We start from the raw sequence: 16,329 nt of genomic DNA on the forward strand, positions 1-16,329 counted from the left end.
AGTATAGTTCTTTATCTTTTTTTAAAAATTTTATTTTTCTGAATAAAAGTTTAGACATTCTATTTTTATTCAGAAAAAGAAAATTTTTAAAAAAAAGTTATAGAACTATACTTTCTATTCATCTTAAAATGCGTGCCGGACACTCTACCAGAAACGATAACAATTGGGAGGGACGGAGGGAGTAGTTTTCATTCGATTAAAACACAAAAATAGGTATAATCGAGACAATTTCAAGAGATTAAGGCGATAAAGAAGCAATTTCTTGTTCTTCTCCTTCCACAAGTAAATTTATATTATTTTCAATTTTTATGATTTATGATTTTTAAAGTAATTAAATTTAAAATTTTGAATTAAGTAATAAAAAAGGAACACACGAATTCCAAAAAATTTCCTCTCCTTCCGTAAGAATCATATACAATGAATTTTTTCTTTTTTAAAAAACAATTTTTTTGTGTCACAAAAAAAAATTAAAAAATTTAAAATAAATAAGCCATTTTCAAAATGGATTTCTTATGTTCACATTTATATTTTTTGAAAAGTATTTTATAAATTTAGTAAATTAAATATCATTAAATAATAAAATAATATTTTTTATTAAATATTACTCATTTAATTATTATTATTTGATTATTTCGAGAAATGGGTATCCGGGATAGTTTTGATTCATAATCTCATGGTGTCATAAGTTTAGGAATCAAAAAAATTCCTGGATACATATTTCTCGAAATAATCTAATTATAATAAATATAAAATGAGTAATATTATAATTAAATTATTTAATAATACATATTTTAAAAAGGATCTCATTTGAACACTTGGCGTATATATACAAACAATAGGTGAATCATGAACGTAACAGGCAAAACAAAAGTAGACCAGCAAGAATGTTACCTAACTAATTTGTTAGGACCATATTCCGTCGTTGTATGAATTAAAGCTAGCAACTCCTTTCAATTCGGTGGTTGGAATCTTTGCAGATTCTTACTTATGCACGTCATTAATTTATTACTCCTTCAAAATGGATCTTTGTGGTATTAAATTATTTTCTTTACTTTTTTACACGTTATAAAAATTACTTTTTATATGCAAATCTCTAAAATCAAAATACATACAACTGAAAACTGAAAATAGAAAAATGAATATTGCTCCCTTGCCTAAATAAATAAATTAATGTTACTGCAATGAATTTACACGTTTACAAGAATCATGAGTTTTATTATTACCGGGTTTTCTAAGGATATACAATAGGTACTAACCTCAAATCATAAATATTGATAGACCCATGCATTTACAACAATTCCGCCAATAAAAATGCACCAAACTTATAAATCTAGTACTTTGTTGTGTGTACTGACACACATAAGAAAAACCGTATTATTATATCTGGCATGCTATCATGATAATGGTCCTCTCTCGTTTGAAATCAAACACGAAAATAATTTAGTACTCCTCCGTCCCAGCTATTTGTATACAAATGGTTTGGGTACGGATGACAAAAAATATAATAAAATAATGTTAGTTTTGTTAAGATAGTGGGATGAGAGAAAAAGAAAAAGTGTAATTTAATGAAAAAAAGTATAAAGTTGGTTAAAGTGGTGAAACCATTTTAATGAATAAAGTGAGTGTAGTGAAATAAAGTAGTGAATGTGGTTGATTTTTAAATTATTAAATTTTTACTATTTTTGATAAGTTTGAAATGTATAGAATTGAATGGAACATCCAAAAAAGGAAAGTGTATAGAAATGAACAGGTTAAGAAATAGAATAAAATAAAGAAGTATTTATGAAGACAAACTAAATATATAGATAAGCTAGCTTGCTGCCTTCTTATTTTGAGAAGAAAGATCCATGGAGGAACGATCATCATTCTCACACGAAATTCAAACTCCTCTACGTAAGTACAAATTTATCCTTCAAATTCACTATTGCTTTGTAAAAATTATTGACTGACGAATGGTAACATATTTTACCAGTACCAAATCTTCCGTTGAGTTCAGCCGTGCATCAAGAAGATGAGTGTGATGATCAGTCTCCGATCAGGCAAGTTGCGCTCACCGTCCCGACAACCGACGACGAAACCCTACCGGTACTCACTTTCCGAATGTGGGTCTTAGGAACACTCTCATGCGTAGTGTTATCATTTCTCAACCAATTTTTTTGGTACCGAACCGAACCGTTGACCATCACCGCGATCTCAGCGCAGATCGCCGTGGTGCCATTAGGTCAACTAATGGCAGCTAAAATAACAGACCGAATATTTTTCCGCGGAACCAGATTCGAGTTTACGATGAATCCAGGGCCATTTAACGTGAAAGAACACGTACTTATTACGATTTTCGCAAACTCCGGTGCGGGTTCAGTTTACGCAATTCATGTTGTAACCGGTGTGAAGATTTTTTATGCGCGTCACATCACGTTCTTTGTCTCGTTGCTTGTTGTTCTAACAACTCAGGTATCGTTTTCAGTTTGAATTTGTTTTTATTTTAGATTTTTATTTGAAAATGTTGTGGTAGATCGAGAGTGAAAATGAAATGGTTGTGTTGAATGGTAGATACTGGGGTTCGGGTGGGCTGGAATATTCAGAAGATATTTAGTGGAGCCAGCTGCTATGTGGTGGCCTGCTAATCTCGTTCAAGTCTCCTTGTTCAGGTACTTTCAACAACTTAAACCTAATTAATTTGGACAGTAATTTAATTCTTTAAAATATGCATTTGAATTTTCCCTTTTTACGAATCTTTTGTGGCATGAAAATAAATATTACTACATCTGTTTTTATATATTTGTCGTTTGACTTATTTGCATACATCTCAAGATGTTGTGACCGGCGGATAAAAATAATTATTTTTAAAATTTTATTTTTTCAATAAAAATATATAACGTATACTAAAGTTCAAAAAGAACTTTTTAAAAATAATTATTTTAACTACACGGTCAAACCACTTTAAATTACGTGCACAAAAATCAAATAACAAACATATAAAAACAGAGGGAGTATCAATTATATCCGTTTTATTGAATTGTTAATATTATTTTAATTATACGAGATATAATTTGAATAATTATTACTTTGACTTGTAGCCACAGTGACCAGTATTTGTCGACCCAACCCAAGTTATGAGTGAAATTTATAACTTATAAACTGATAAGTTGTTAGTAACGTTGTTTTTTCTCGACTTATTTTTATTTTCCACTTTTTTATTAACTTTAAAATATAATATATATATATATAAATGTTAATCTAATTTAAATTTTACTAATTAAGATAATCAAATTTTTTTAATATAATTTAAAATTATATTCTCCTAGCTAAATTTTTTGACAGTTATCATTCTGCTGATATTTTTGGTCATCTTCTTGTCAACAAATATGAAAAAGAGAGACTTGAATTCATTAAACGGTCCAAAAAGTCATTGAATGCCATGCGTATCATAGACAATTTTAGAACTCCCGCGGTCCCGCCATTAAATTATGAAAATACTTTATTACAAAATTCAAAACATGTCTCCGAAATAATCATTAAGATCAAATAATTTTATCAATTCTTCCAAAGTTAAAGTTTGGTAGAATAAAAATACAAATAAATCGGCCAACTATTTTATTGATTCAAATTCTTACTAGCTACACTAAAAAATTAGAAATTTTGTCAAACTGAAGCTTAAATTATACATCACTGTATGTATTATAAAAAAATGACATGTACAATATTAAAATTTGCAGCTAATCATTCAGAATTGTGTATTAAGACATAAATTATTACAAGTAATCACTACTTGCAACACTAATAGTATTGATTGTCGGCTAAGGACATGCATGTTGACGTGACTCAACTGGATGTATATGTAACATGTTTATTCGGTACTGATGCTGGATGTAAATGTCATGGGTTATATTGAACTGGAACGTTACAAAAATGTGATTTGGACGGTGGGAATTATTTAAACGAATGAGTAGAATGTATTGAGGATCCTATATGTCTTCATGCATTCTGTTATGTTGTCTAGTTGACTAAATCAGATCATTACTCTTGTTTATCTCTGAGTTTGTCCTCTTATTTTGTATGGCTGAGATTGAGTCTACTGCTGTAACAGTGTGTTCAGGCTTTTTCTATTCTGTCTTATGTTTACTTTATCTATTTCCATTTTAGTGTCTGTTATATGGGATCATGCATTTAGTTTCTATCTTTTGAGTTTGGAATGATAATGAACATTACCTTCTCCCAATTTATATGAATATCTTGCATTCTCAAATAAATTTATATTAATCTTTATGGTATCAGAGCAAGGTTGCTCAAAAACAAACCTTCCCTGAAAAGTCAAACCCATCTCTCATAATCCTTCTACACCTTCTTTCTCTGTTAAAAATGACTACCAGTGGATCTACAAGTTCTGCCAACTCAGGAAGGGTCACATACCAAGAAATGTTGAACCCTCTATTCCTGCACCCATCTGATAGTGCAAGTTCGATTCAAGTGGAAAAACTTCAAGGGTCATCTGACTACAGATCTTGGTGCCGATCTATGGAAATAAATCTGGCTTCAAAAAGAAAGCTCGGATTTGTAACTGGAACAATAAGCAGATCAACAGATGATGATACAAAACGAGACATGTGGGACACCTGCAATAACATGGTAATTGCTTGGCTCACTCATAATCTATCTCCAACTATTAGAAAATCTGTGATGTATATGACAAATGCTAGTGATATTTGGAAAAATCTTGAAAAACGTTTTGCTTTAACAAATGGTTCAAGGAAATATAAACTGAACAAGCAAGTATATGATGTGAAACAAAACGGGTCCTCTATTAATGAGTACTATACTGCCATGAGGGGCTTGTGGGAAGAACTGGATTGTCTTAATGTCTTGCCTAATGTGTCAAGTCCGACACCAGAAACTCAAAAACTCCTTGATGCCATTGAACTGCAAAAAGAAGAAATGAGGCTGTTTCAATTCTTGAATGGCATTGATGAAATATATGGACCACAAAGGAGTCAACTTCTGTTATCTAACCCCTTGCCATCTGTGGAGACTGCATCTGCTGCTCTGCAACAAGAAGAGGCCCAAAGAGACCTGTTAAACACTACAAAAGCTGATACAGAAAGCATGGCAATGTACAGCAAAACTCAAAACCCCAGAAACTGAAATCTCCAATGCACACACTGTGGAGTGAAAGGTCATTCAACTGAGAGATGCTGGATAGTGATTGGCTATCCTCCTTGGCATCCAAAGCACAAAGGAAACAACAACACCAATAAGGGAATTCTGAATCGAAGCACTCAAAGATCTGGAAACCAATATCCACCTCAAAACAGAGGTTACAACCAGCAGTTGACACCTAGAATGGCAGCTGCAGCCCAAACTCACGTTGAAGATACTGGATTTACAGCTCAACAACTGGCACAACTGGCCAAACTAATACCACAACTTCAAGCAAATCAGATAAAAGGGTCAGACACAGAAGATGAACTTGACTGTCATTTTTCTGGGATGATTTCTTGCAATCAAGTAACTGGTCACACACGTGAATGGATAATCGACTCAGGTGCATCTGATCATATGACGTCATATCTTCACAACCTATCAAAGACTGCACTTGCAGCAAAGACCACTACAATCAACCTTCCAACTGGAGACACTATAACTGTGACACACATTGGAACTGTAACATTTGGTAATGGTCTCAAACTTGACTCAGTTTTATGTGTTCCTTTCTTTAAACATAATCTATTGTCTATTCAAAAACTGATTAAGGATAACAATTGTGATGTTCAATTCTTCTCTGATCATTGCAATGTTGTTAATCGTGGATCTTTAAAAACTCTTGTTGTTGGATATGCCAGAAATGGTTTGTACTACCTGTCAACTACACCAAAAACTCACACAGCCTTATCTGCTACACCCTCCAAACCTCACACACCAATCACCTCAACCAACTCTCTTGAAACGTGGCACTTGAGATTAGGACATGCCCCCATAACCAAAATCAAACAAATCCCTTACCTCTCTTACAAATCTGACACTGAACCCAAAATCTGCATAACTTGCCCAATGGCAAAGTTTATCAAAATGCCTTTCAATCATAGTGAATCTCAAGCCAAAGAAAAGTTTGAAATGATCCATCTTGATATTTGGGGCCCTTACAAAGAATGTACCAAGGGAATCTATAGATACTTTCTCACAATTGTGGATAACAAAACGAGATACACTTGGGTCTATTTGTTGTCTCTGAAATCTGAAGCATTGCAAACTATGTCAGCTTTCTGTCAGTATGTAGACACTCACTTCAAAAAACGGATTAAGTTTATCAGATTAGACAATGCTCTGGAATTCAATATTGTGGAGTGCAAATCTTTCTTCTCAAAACTTGGATTGTGCACCAAACCTCATGTGTCTATCGACCCCAACAAAATGCTAGGGTCTAGAGAAAACATAGAAAAATTCTTGAAACAGCTCGTGCTCTCAAATTCCAAGCAAACCTACCTTTAAAATATTGGGGTGACTGCATTATGACTGCAGTTCATCTCATTAACAGGCTTCCAACTCCAGTATTACAGAACAAAACTCCCTATGAAGTCCTTTATGAAGAGCCCACACCTTATACGCATCTGAAAGTCTTTGATTGTCTGGCATTCGCATACAACAATGGTTCAAAAGGTGACAAATTTTCAGCCACAGGAATACCATGTACCTTTCTGGGATATCCAGCCACTCAAAAAGGATACAAACTGTTGAATTTGATCACACAAATTGTGTTTATCAGTAGAGATGTGAAGTTTCATGAACAAGTATTCCCCTTTCACAACAACTCAGACTTTATGTGCATTCAACCTTCAGCTGTGTCCCTTCATCCACTGCAGAAATCAGCAACTGATGAAGATCTTTCACTATTCCTTACTGATGAGAATCCAAATCCTGAGCAATCCTCTACTCCTGTGCAAGTTCTTGATGAGCATGATACTATTGATGACACCAATGTGAGTAGCCAAGGCACAAGAAAGTCCACTAGAACTCATGTTCGACCACAGTGGCAAAAAGACTACATTGTCAACCATGCTGTATCCAATATAGCAACTGCTGCCATTGATACCGAATTTTTTTTTTTTATGAGTGCCCTCACTACAACAACTAGTCCAATATTTTATAAAGAAGCAGTCCAACAAGATGAATGGGTAGCAGCAATGAATTCTGAAATTGATGTTGTGGAACTAAATAAGACCTGGGAAGTAGTGACTTTACCTCCTGGAAAAACAGCTATCGGATGTAAATGGTTGTACAAAACTAAATGTAAAGCAGATGGATCTCTTGACAAGCACAAGGCAAGGTTGGTAGCCCTAGGTTGCAGTCAAGTGTATGGAGAAGACTATATTGCCACATTTGCTCCTATGGCAAAAATGAGCACAGTAAGGGCATTACTAGCTGTTGCAGCCATGATGGACTGGTACGTTGAACACATGAATGTGTCAAATGCCTTTCTGCATGGTGATATTGAAGAAGTAGTGTACATGAAGTTCCCTCAAGGTTACACTGGGATAGGAAGCAGAATATTCAAGAACAAACCAGGTTCCAATTTGACTCACACCTCATTTGTTTTGAAATTACTAAAATCTCTTTACGGCTTGAAACAAGCTCCTAGACAGTGGTTTAGTAAGTTATCTCAGACCTTGATCAACCTTGGTTTCTCACAATCCAAATCAGATTATAGTCTCTTTACTAAGGTGACTAAGATGGACACGACTGTGATCCTAATTTATGTTGATGATCTCCTGATCTGTGGTTCTAACAAAGAAGCTATTGAGCACATCCAATCCATGTTGTCATCTGTGTTTCATATGAAGCACCTTGGTCCTTTAAAATATTTCTTAGGAATTGAAGTGAGCAGATCAAACTCTGGATTTTTCTTGTCTCAAAGGAAATACACTTTTGATTTAATTGATGCATATGGGTTGTCTGATGCAAAGCATCTCACCTTACCTATGGATCCTAACACCAAACTCACTCCTGATATTGGGACACCCTTGGAGGATGTAACTCCCTATCAAAGATTGTTGGGAAAATTGATATATCTGACCATCACTAGGCCAGATATCGCATTTCCAGTCCACTTACTCAGTCAGTACATGCATTCACCCACATCAACTCACATGCAATCTGCCAAAAGACTCCTAAGATACTTGCTGCTTCCTCCTGCTCAAGGGATCTTATTGGCAACCTCCAATGCAGCTCATCTTCAGGCCTACTGTGACAGTGATTGGGCCTCATGTCCAACTACAAGAAGGTCGACAACTGGTTATTGTGTTCTTCTAGGAAATTCTCCTATATCCTGGAAAGCAAAGAAACAAGGTGTGGTTTCTAGGTCCTCTGCTGAAGCCGAATACAGGGCAATGGCCCTTACCTCCTGTGAGATTACTTGGTTGTCTGCTCTCCTTAAAGATATTGGACTTAAAAATCTACCCTCTGCTCAACTCCACTGTGACAACCAAGCAGTCTTGGCTATAGCTGCCAACCCTGTTCTACATGAAAGAACTAAACATGTGGAGATAGACTGTCACTTCATCAGGGATCAAATCAAAGCTGGTCACATTCACACTTTTCATGTTCCTTCCTCTGAGCAAGTTGCAGATATGTTCACCAAAGTTCTACCAGTTCAACAACAACAGTATCTATTGTCCAAGCTTGGAGTTGCTGCCCATTCACCACCTCCAACTTGAGGGGGAGTATTGAGGATCCTACATGTCTTCCTGTCTTTCTGCATTTTGTTATGTTGTCTAGTTGACTAAATCAGATCATTACTCTTGTTTGTCTGTTCTGAGTTTGTCCTCTTATTTTGTATGGCTGAGATTGAGTCTACTGCTGTGACAGTGTGTTCAGGCTTTTTCTATTCTGTCTTATGTTTACTTTGTCTATTTCCTTCTTAGTGTCTGTTATATGGGATCATGCCTGATCATGCCTGTAGTTTCTATCTTTTGAGTTTGGAATGATAATGAACATTACCTTCTCCCAATTTCTATGAATATCTTGCATTCTCAAATACATTTATATTAATTTTTAGAATGTCCCACTATATGCTGGCGGTTGCCTGGCTGGGGACCTTGATTCTTATACTTATTTTTTGGCAATAAGATTCATGTACTCGAATGATTGTTTTAGAGCTGTAAACTGTAATCGTGAGTGTGTTAACATTTTTACCTGAGGTCGTGTTGACGTGGTCATTCGATCCAGCATACATGGAACTAGGGGAGTCGGACGGCTTTCGAGCTTGTCCGGCTCGAATTCGTTTCAGTAGGTTATTGTCGATTTATTTAATTAAATGAGCCGAATTTGAATAAAAATTCCGGTTCGCTAAAATAAAATAACCGGCTCAACTGAACTCGTGAAACTAAACGAATCGAGTTTAGATAAGAGATTAGACTCGATTAAGTGTTAAATTAAATAAGCCGAGTCGTCCGACTTGTTTTAACAAGCCGGCTCGTAAAATTAAATCAGTCAAATTCGGCCTAAGATTTAGTCTCGATTAATTAAAAGAGACAACTCAACTCGGCTCGACTCGACTTGATTAGTCTCGACTCAAATTAAGATCGATTCGAAACTCGGCTCGTCCCCAAATAACTTTGGGTGTTCACCAACCAAAAAAGCTGAAGAAAAAACACTCGCGATATAAAAACAGTCGATCCCTTGGCATTACAAGACAAATTATCACATTGACATGTCTTTTGCTTACATGCACAACTTGAACCAATATCCAGGCCTCACGGTGCTTTCATCCCGCCATGAACTGAATCCGCAGCGACCCAATCTCATGATACTAACTAATTTATTTCAAGTTCTGTAAGTTTTGAAAAATTTAATTGTTACATATTTCGATATCTTTGATATCTCTAAAATGAAGGTTAGGTTTCCAGATAAGCAGAGGCATTCATAAGATTATCAGGATAAGTAACATATTGCTAAGAAATTTAATAGTCATCATCTTGGTCCAAACTAAAAAATTGGCAATAAGTTTTCTGCATTGTTTTACAGGGCTCTGCATGAGAAAGAAGAGAGGTCGAAAGGAGGATTAACTCGAACTCAGTTCTTCGTGATCGCCTTCATTTGCAGCTTTGCATTCTACGTCTTCCCTGGCTACATCTTCCAAATGTTAACCTCCCTTTCTTGGATCTGCTGGATCTTCCCAAAATCAGTTCTAGCACAGCAACTTGGTTCTGGACTCCACGGCCTTGGAATCGGAGCTGTTGGCCTTGACTGGTCTTCAATTTCGGCCTACCTTGGAAGCCCGTTAGCTAGCCCCTGGTTTGCCACTGCCAATGTTGCTGTGGGATTTTTTTTGGTCATGTATGTTGTGACACCTATAAGCTACTGGTTCAATTTTTATAAAGCAAAAAATTTCCCCATTTTTTCTGATGAACTCTTCACCTCATCTGGCCAAATTTACAATATTACAACCATTATTGACAATAATTTCCACCTGGATTCCGCGGCTTATGAACGTGAAGGGCCTCTTTATCTTAGTACATTCTTTGCTATGACTTATGGTGTTGGATTCGCAGCGCTTGCAGCCACAGTTATGCATGTGTTTCTATTTCATGGAAGGTAACAATTTTTTTTCTCAAGCACACACACTAATGCCTGCTTGGTAGTAAAATGAATGTCAATTATTTTGTGGATTGATATCTGCAGGGAGATATGGGAGCAAAGCAAATCGAGTTTCAAAGAAAAGAAAATGGACATACACACTAGACTTATGAGCAAATATAAACAAGTTCCAGAGTGGTGGTTCTGGTCCATCCTGATTGTTAACATAACACTTACAATTTTTGCCTGTGAGTATTACAATGAGCAACTTCAGCTGCCTTGGTGGGGTGTACTACTAGCTTGCGCCATTGCCTTCTTTTTTACACTGCCTATTGGAATCATCACTGCCATTACGAACCAGGTTCCATGCATTCCCTCTATAGCGTAATTTTCACAAATTAAGTTCTGTCAGAAGTTATGTATTCATTCATGACTTCATGTTCTTCATACGAGTATATAGCATAAATTTATAATCTAAAAAAGCTTTATATACTTATCTCGTAAATCTTTTCCATATAACTATAGGCTCCAGGATTAAACATCATTACAGAATATATCATTGGATACATCTATCCAGGATATCCGGTTGCTAATATGTGCTTCAAAGTGTATGGTTACATAAGTATGACACAAGCAATTACCTTTCTTCAAGACTTTAAACTTGGTCACTACATGAAAATTCCACCTCGTACTATGTTCATGGCACAGGTTAGCCTCTGTTCTTAGATCAATAGCTAGCTACTTTCTAACATTGTGTAGCAGATCATCAGTTTTCAGTATCTAATTTTTGGAGTTGATTTTTCTCAAAATTTCAGATAGTTGGTACGCTTATAGCAAGTTTAGTGTACTTGATAACAGCCTGGTGGTTAATGGAAACTATCCCTGACATTTGTGCAACTGCGTCTTCTGGCACTGTGTGGACTTGCCCGGGAGATCATGTCTTCTACGATGCATCTGTTATCTGGGGACTGATCGGCCCTCGTAGAATTTTTGGAGATTTAGGCACTTATGCAATGGTGAATTGGTTCTTTTTGCTTGGAGCAATTGCTCCTGTCTTTGTCTGGTTAGCTCACAGGGCATTCCCTGACCAAGAGTGGATTAGGCTCATAAACATGCCAGTGCTTATAGGCGCCACAGGGCAGATGCCACCAGCTACTGCAGTTAACTACACTGCATGGATTATGGTTGGATTTTTATCTGGATTTGTAATCTACAGATATAGACCAGATTGGTGGCAACGCCATAATTATGTTCTATCTGGTGCACTTGATGCTGGACTGGCTTTTATGGGAGTGCTTCTGTATCTTTGTCTGGGGCTGGAAAATATTGGTCTTGATTGGTGGGGCAATGAACTTGATGGATGCCCTTATGCTTCCTGTCCAACAGCTCCAGGGATTGCAGTGGAGGGCTGCCCTGTGGTTATGTAGCCAAGTGTCGAAATCAAAGTCATGCATGCTTTCATTGTGGATTCACTTTGTATAAATAGTTCTGTCATTGTATTCATTTTCTTGTAATTGTTTCTGTCAAAAGAATTGTACAAATTACTATCATTCCATTCTTGAACAGTCCCTCATGATTCATCAAATAACCGATATTAAAAATCAAATCAAAAACTCTAAAGGAGAAAGGTAGCATGAATGAATGTGCCAATAGTTGCAGATACACATCCAGATGTAGCTTCTAAATACAATGCTTGAGTTGCCATCTATGATTGAATTTAAACTGAATTTTATGTTCTAATTGCAGAAGATTGAAGCTAAAAGCAAGCCTTACTACAATCACTTCATACATGCTTTTTCCTCCCCTGCTAAGTACTCATATACATACTTTCATTTTAATATCTACCATAATGAACTTAAGTAAAGCGTTTAACCAAAGAGTTTTCATAAAAAATGGAACCATAAGTTCGATTTGGATTTGACAGTAGGAAATTGAATAACTTATATTTTTCGAGTGTTTGTTATGAGATTGTTGACGGAGTTCATATGTCTCTTTGCTTCCTGGCATTGCAAACTTGCAAGAACTAAGTGGTAGTCACTTCTCATTTGCATAAAAAACCACTAGGTGGTCTTCTATCAGTTGGCATAAATAGTTATATCGAAATTTATAAGAAACATTCATAGTAAAGCACTCCAGAAACAGTACACTTGTGAAACAGAAGGAGTTATATTCCTTATTGAATTGAAAATTATGAACCATCTGAGGTACATCTTCTCATTGTTTTATTTAGTGTAAAGGCACATACAATGTGACCATAGTTTTATTGTGTTTTGGTCTTTCCTCCAACTGCGGTCAGCTTAGTTTACGCTGCATAGTTGTCAAAAAAGGAAAAAATAATTAGTCATATGGATCTCGTGTCAATAAGTTAATCATTATCAAGGATAAAGGGTGATAACAGCTAGTGAAATGAACTTACGTGTTACAGTCGAATTTACGATCAGCAGAGTAAATGAAAGGAAGTCCACATTTTCCAGGGAGAGCATCGATTTTTGGAATACGACCCTCTGGACCAGGAACACCAGCTCTGTTCCTGTTAGCACGTTCCTGTACACACCGACACAGCTCCCTCCTCTCTTCTCTAGTCTTGGCCATTTCACGGAATGCTTTCAATGCGCTGCAACACTCGGCAGATGGATCCTGCACTTCACCTCTGTGAAATGGATCACAGAGTGCCTTGGTACGTTCTTGTTGTGATGTTCCGCATGTAAAAGCTTCCCCTTGCTCCACCATCATGAAAGCACCTACCACCATTACAGTCAACATCATCAGGTATGCAATCCTCGCCATTTTTTTCTTAGAAAGCAATGTATAAGTTTGTTGGAATGTGTTACGTAGACAAATTGTGTACAGGTAGTTTGGAAAATGATTATGCAGGTTGACGCATTTATAGGCAGCTCGAGAAGTACCTCAGATATCGAATTAGCAATTTAACTAAAGTTAGGACACCTAATTTGCTTGATCACATAAAAATGACTAGCAACAATGTGATGCATGCCGCTCTGTTCTTATGTCTAATTTTACGGTTACTTGTTAGGCTTTATCTGAAAAACTTTCATCACAAAAGACGTGACACCGAGATGCCGAATTGTGTACAGGTAATTTGATGATAGATTATGCTTGTGTTAGGCTGCGTCTGAAAAAAATTTCTCAAAAAATGTGACACGAGCTGAGGCGATTCTGTCGGCTATGTTTGTTTTATCAGCTTTCTGGGATCCGTCGCACTGAGATGTGCTGCTCTTGTCTAAATTTTTGAACAATGTAATTTAGATAATTTATTATCTACTTGCCTAATTGTCCGTTGCTTTGCCTAAGTTGATTTCATATTAAGGCTCCGTTTGGGAATACTGTTGAAAATTGTTGTTCTGTGAGTAAAAGTGCTGGTGGAAAAAGTGTTGTCAGGAAAATTAGATGACTGTTTGATAATTTTTTTTAATTTATGCATATTTTGAGATATAATATATAAAAATAATATTTTTAAGAAGGTTTGATGATCAAACTAATAGTTACTTCCTGCAAAAGCTGAAAACAACTTTTTTCAAAAGCATGGGGAACATGTTTTTGCTAACAGCAGCTTTTAGACCAAAAGCGTTATTCCAGACATCAGCTTTTAGAATTTACCAAACACCTTTCTGACAACATTTCAGCAAAAAACTGTTGTAACTGTCTGCAACAACAATACCAAACGAGGCCTAAGATGTCTTTCAAAACGTGTAAAATATCGAAGTGGTCACTCAACTGAATACCATATATCAGTTTAAGGTTTTGTTCCCTGATAATCATATGTCGAGGTACGTTTATCCAACACACTGCTTCTTGACCATTGACGGCCAGGATTTTTTTTTGTCCACGTTTTTTTCCCGCGGAACGAAGGGCTTCCGCGCATAATATACGCTGAATGGTTATCCTTTCCGCGGATAATAAGCGCGGAAGAACTGTACTTGCAGTTTAAAACCCTAAAACGATCAAACTTTTTTTTTGTGCAATTTTTGTCAAATTGGAGAGCAAATTTGGTGGATTTATTGCTTTTGTTCATCCTTACTCACTAATTTCCATTTGGTAAGATAAATTTCTTGCATTTTTCTTGTTTTAATTATGGATAAGATATTTGCTAGGTTTGAAGGTAGAAAAGCTTTGAAAAGAATTGATAAAGTGATTCATAATGTTGTAAATAGTGAATTTGTTGATCTTAGTGGTAGTTGCTTGTGTAATGATAACGTAGATTATGTGAATCTTGTTGATGATTGTGATGGAGATGTTTCTCTTAGTGAACATAGATATGAAAATGAAGATTTGCATGAAAATGGTGAGTTTATGCATGATAGTAGTGAGACAAGGGATAAGAGTGTTGTTGGAAAAGAAGATATTGTAATTCCTTTCTTGAGTCAAAATTTCTCTAATTTAGTAGCCGCCGAAAATATAATTAGGGCTTACGATTTGAAAAATGGGTTTGCAATTAAGATCCAAAATACACAAAGGCGTGTGGACAAATCAATATATGCCCGTACTTATATTTGTAATTTATCGGGAGAAAACCGCGATAAAGAGCCCATAGAGGACGAAGAAGTTCTGATAGGAAGTGTAGGTAGTGCGAAGAAGAAAATGCGTAGAGATAAACTTCCTAGAAGTTGATGTAAATTTAGGATTTATGTGATTAATAGGCGAAATACAAGGCACTGCGAGATAACGTCCTTGAAGTTAAATTACAATCACGACACTGTGTCGCCATCTAAGATGAGTTTGATTAAAAGGGAGCGAAATGTAACCGCCGCCCAAAAGAATTTAATTAAGAGTTTCCATGTTTCGAGTATCACACCTAGACAATAAATGAATATATTTAGAAAAAATGCACGGAGGAGAGGAGCAAGTAGGGTTTTATGCCCAACATTTGTGAAATGTCGTGCGTGATTTTAGAAATGATAATTTGGGTGTGAATGATGCTCAAGTGGGATTGGATTTGTTACATCGCTTAGAAGAGGAAAGTGGAGGATTTTTTTTTATTCGGACTCTAATTGATGAAGAAGGAGGATTGAAGTGCCTTTTATGGGTTGACCCTTGGTCGTTGTTGGCCTACAAAAATTTTGGTGATGTGGTTGCATTCAATACAACATATCGAACAAATAGGTATGTTATATCGTTTGTGCCTTTCACCGGGGTGAATCATCATTATCAATCGGTTCTCTATGGATTTGTACTAATACGTGATAAATTGAAGACTACATTTGAGTGGGTTTTGGGTACTTGGTTAGAAGCCGTTGAAGGAAAAGCACCCTTGGCTATTATCATCGATCAAGATTAAGCCAAGGCGGGAGCAATTCAATCTCAACTACCATACACGACACATTTATTGTGTTTGTGGCACATTAGTAACAAATTTCTGGGAAAGCTCTCAACCTACTATGTAAAGGAAGAATTTAAATGTGACTTTAACAATTGCATATATCACTCGTTGACCGAAGAAATTTTTGAGGATAGGTGGAAAGCATTGATCTTAAAATACAAGTTGGAAGATGATACATGACTGCAAGGCTTGTATAATTTGAAGCATAGGTGGGTCGATGCTTATACACGTAATATTTGTTTCACGGGTCAAAAAATAACATCGAGAAGCGAAGGAATGAATGCCTTTTTTATGCTTATGTAGGGTCTTGCACACGGTTGAAAGAATTTGTTGAGGGTGCATACAATTCATGCGTGAGAAAGAAGAGGATTATAATACACGTCACGAAATTCGTTGCATGTAAATGAAGACCACCTTGGAGCACC

At 36.1% G+C, this 16,329-nt stretch overlaps 2 protein-coding genes across 2 annotated transcripts; one reads left to right on the plus strand and one right to left on the minus strand.

Moving 5' to 3' along the window:
* The first annotated feature begins 1,778 nt into the window (after positions 1-1,778).
* LOC141696850 (oligopeptide transporter 7-like) lies at positions 1,779-12,125 on the plus strand. The gene is made up of 7 exons (XM_074500978.1): positions 1,779-1,893; positions 1,973-2,451; positions 2,551-2,648; positions 10,015-10,584; positions 10,672-10,927; positions 11,092-11,274; positions 11,382-12,125. The coding sequence occupies exons 1-7, from the start codon at positions 1,848-1,850 to the stop codon at positions 11,991-11,993; spliced, it is 2,244 nt and encodes a 747-aa protein (XP_074357079.1). The 5' UTR covers positions 1,779-1,847; the 3' UTR covers positions 11,994-12,125.
* Positions 12,126-12,713: 588 nt separating this feature from the next.
* Positions 12,714-13,373, minus strand: LOC141696854 (non-specific lipid-transfer protein Cw18-like). Its single transcript, XM_074500984.1, has 2 exons — positions 12,983-13,373; positions 12,714-12,873 (listed from the first exon to the last, which is right to left on the minus strand). Exons 1-2 carry the CDS (start codon positions 13,351-13,353, stop codon positions 12,864-12,866), a joined length of 381 nt encoding a protein of 126 aa, XP_074357085.1. The 5' UTR covers positions 13,354-13,373; the 3' UTR covers positions 12,714-12,863.
* Between the last annotated feature and the right edge of the window lie 2,956 nt (positions 13,374-16,329).

This window comes from Apium graveolens, chromosome 11 (assembly GCF_009905375.1).
Source record: "Apium graveolens cultivar Ventura chromosome 11, ASM990537v1, whole genome shotgun sequence".
Classification (NCBI taxonomy): Eukaryota; Viridiplantae; Streptophyta; class Magnoliopsida; order Apiales; family Apiaceae; genus Apium; species Apium graveolens.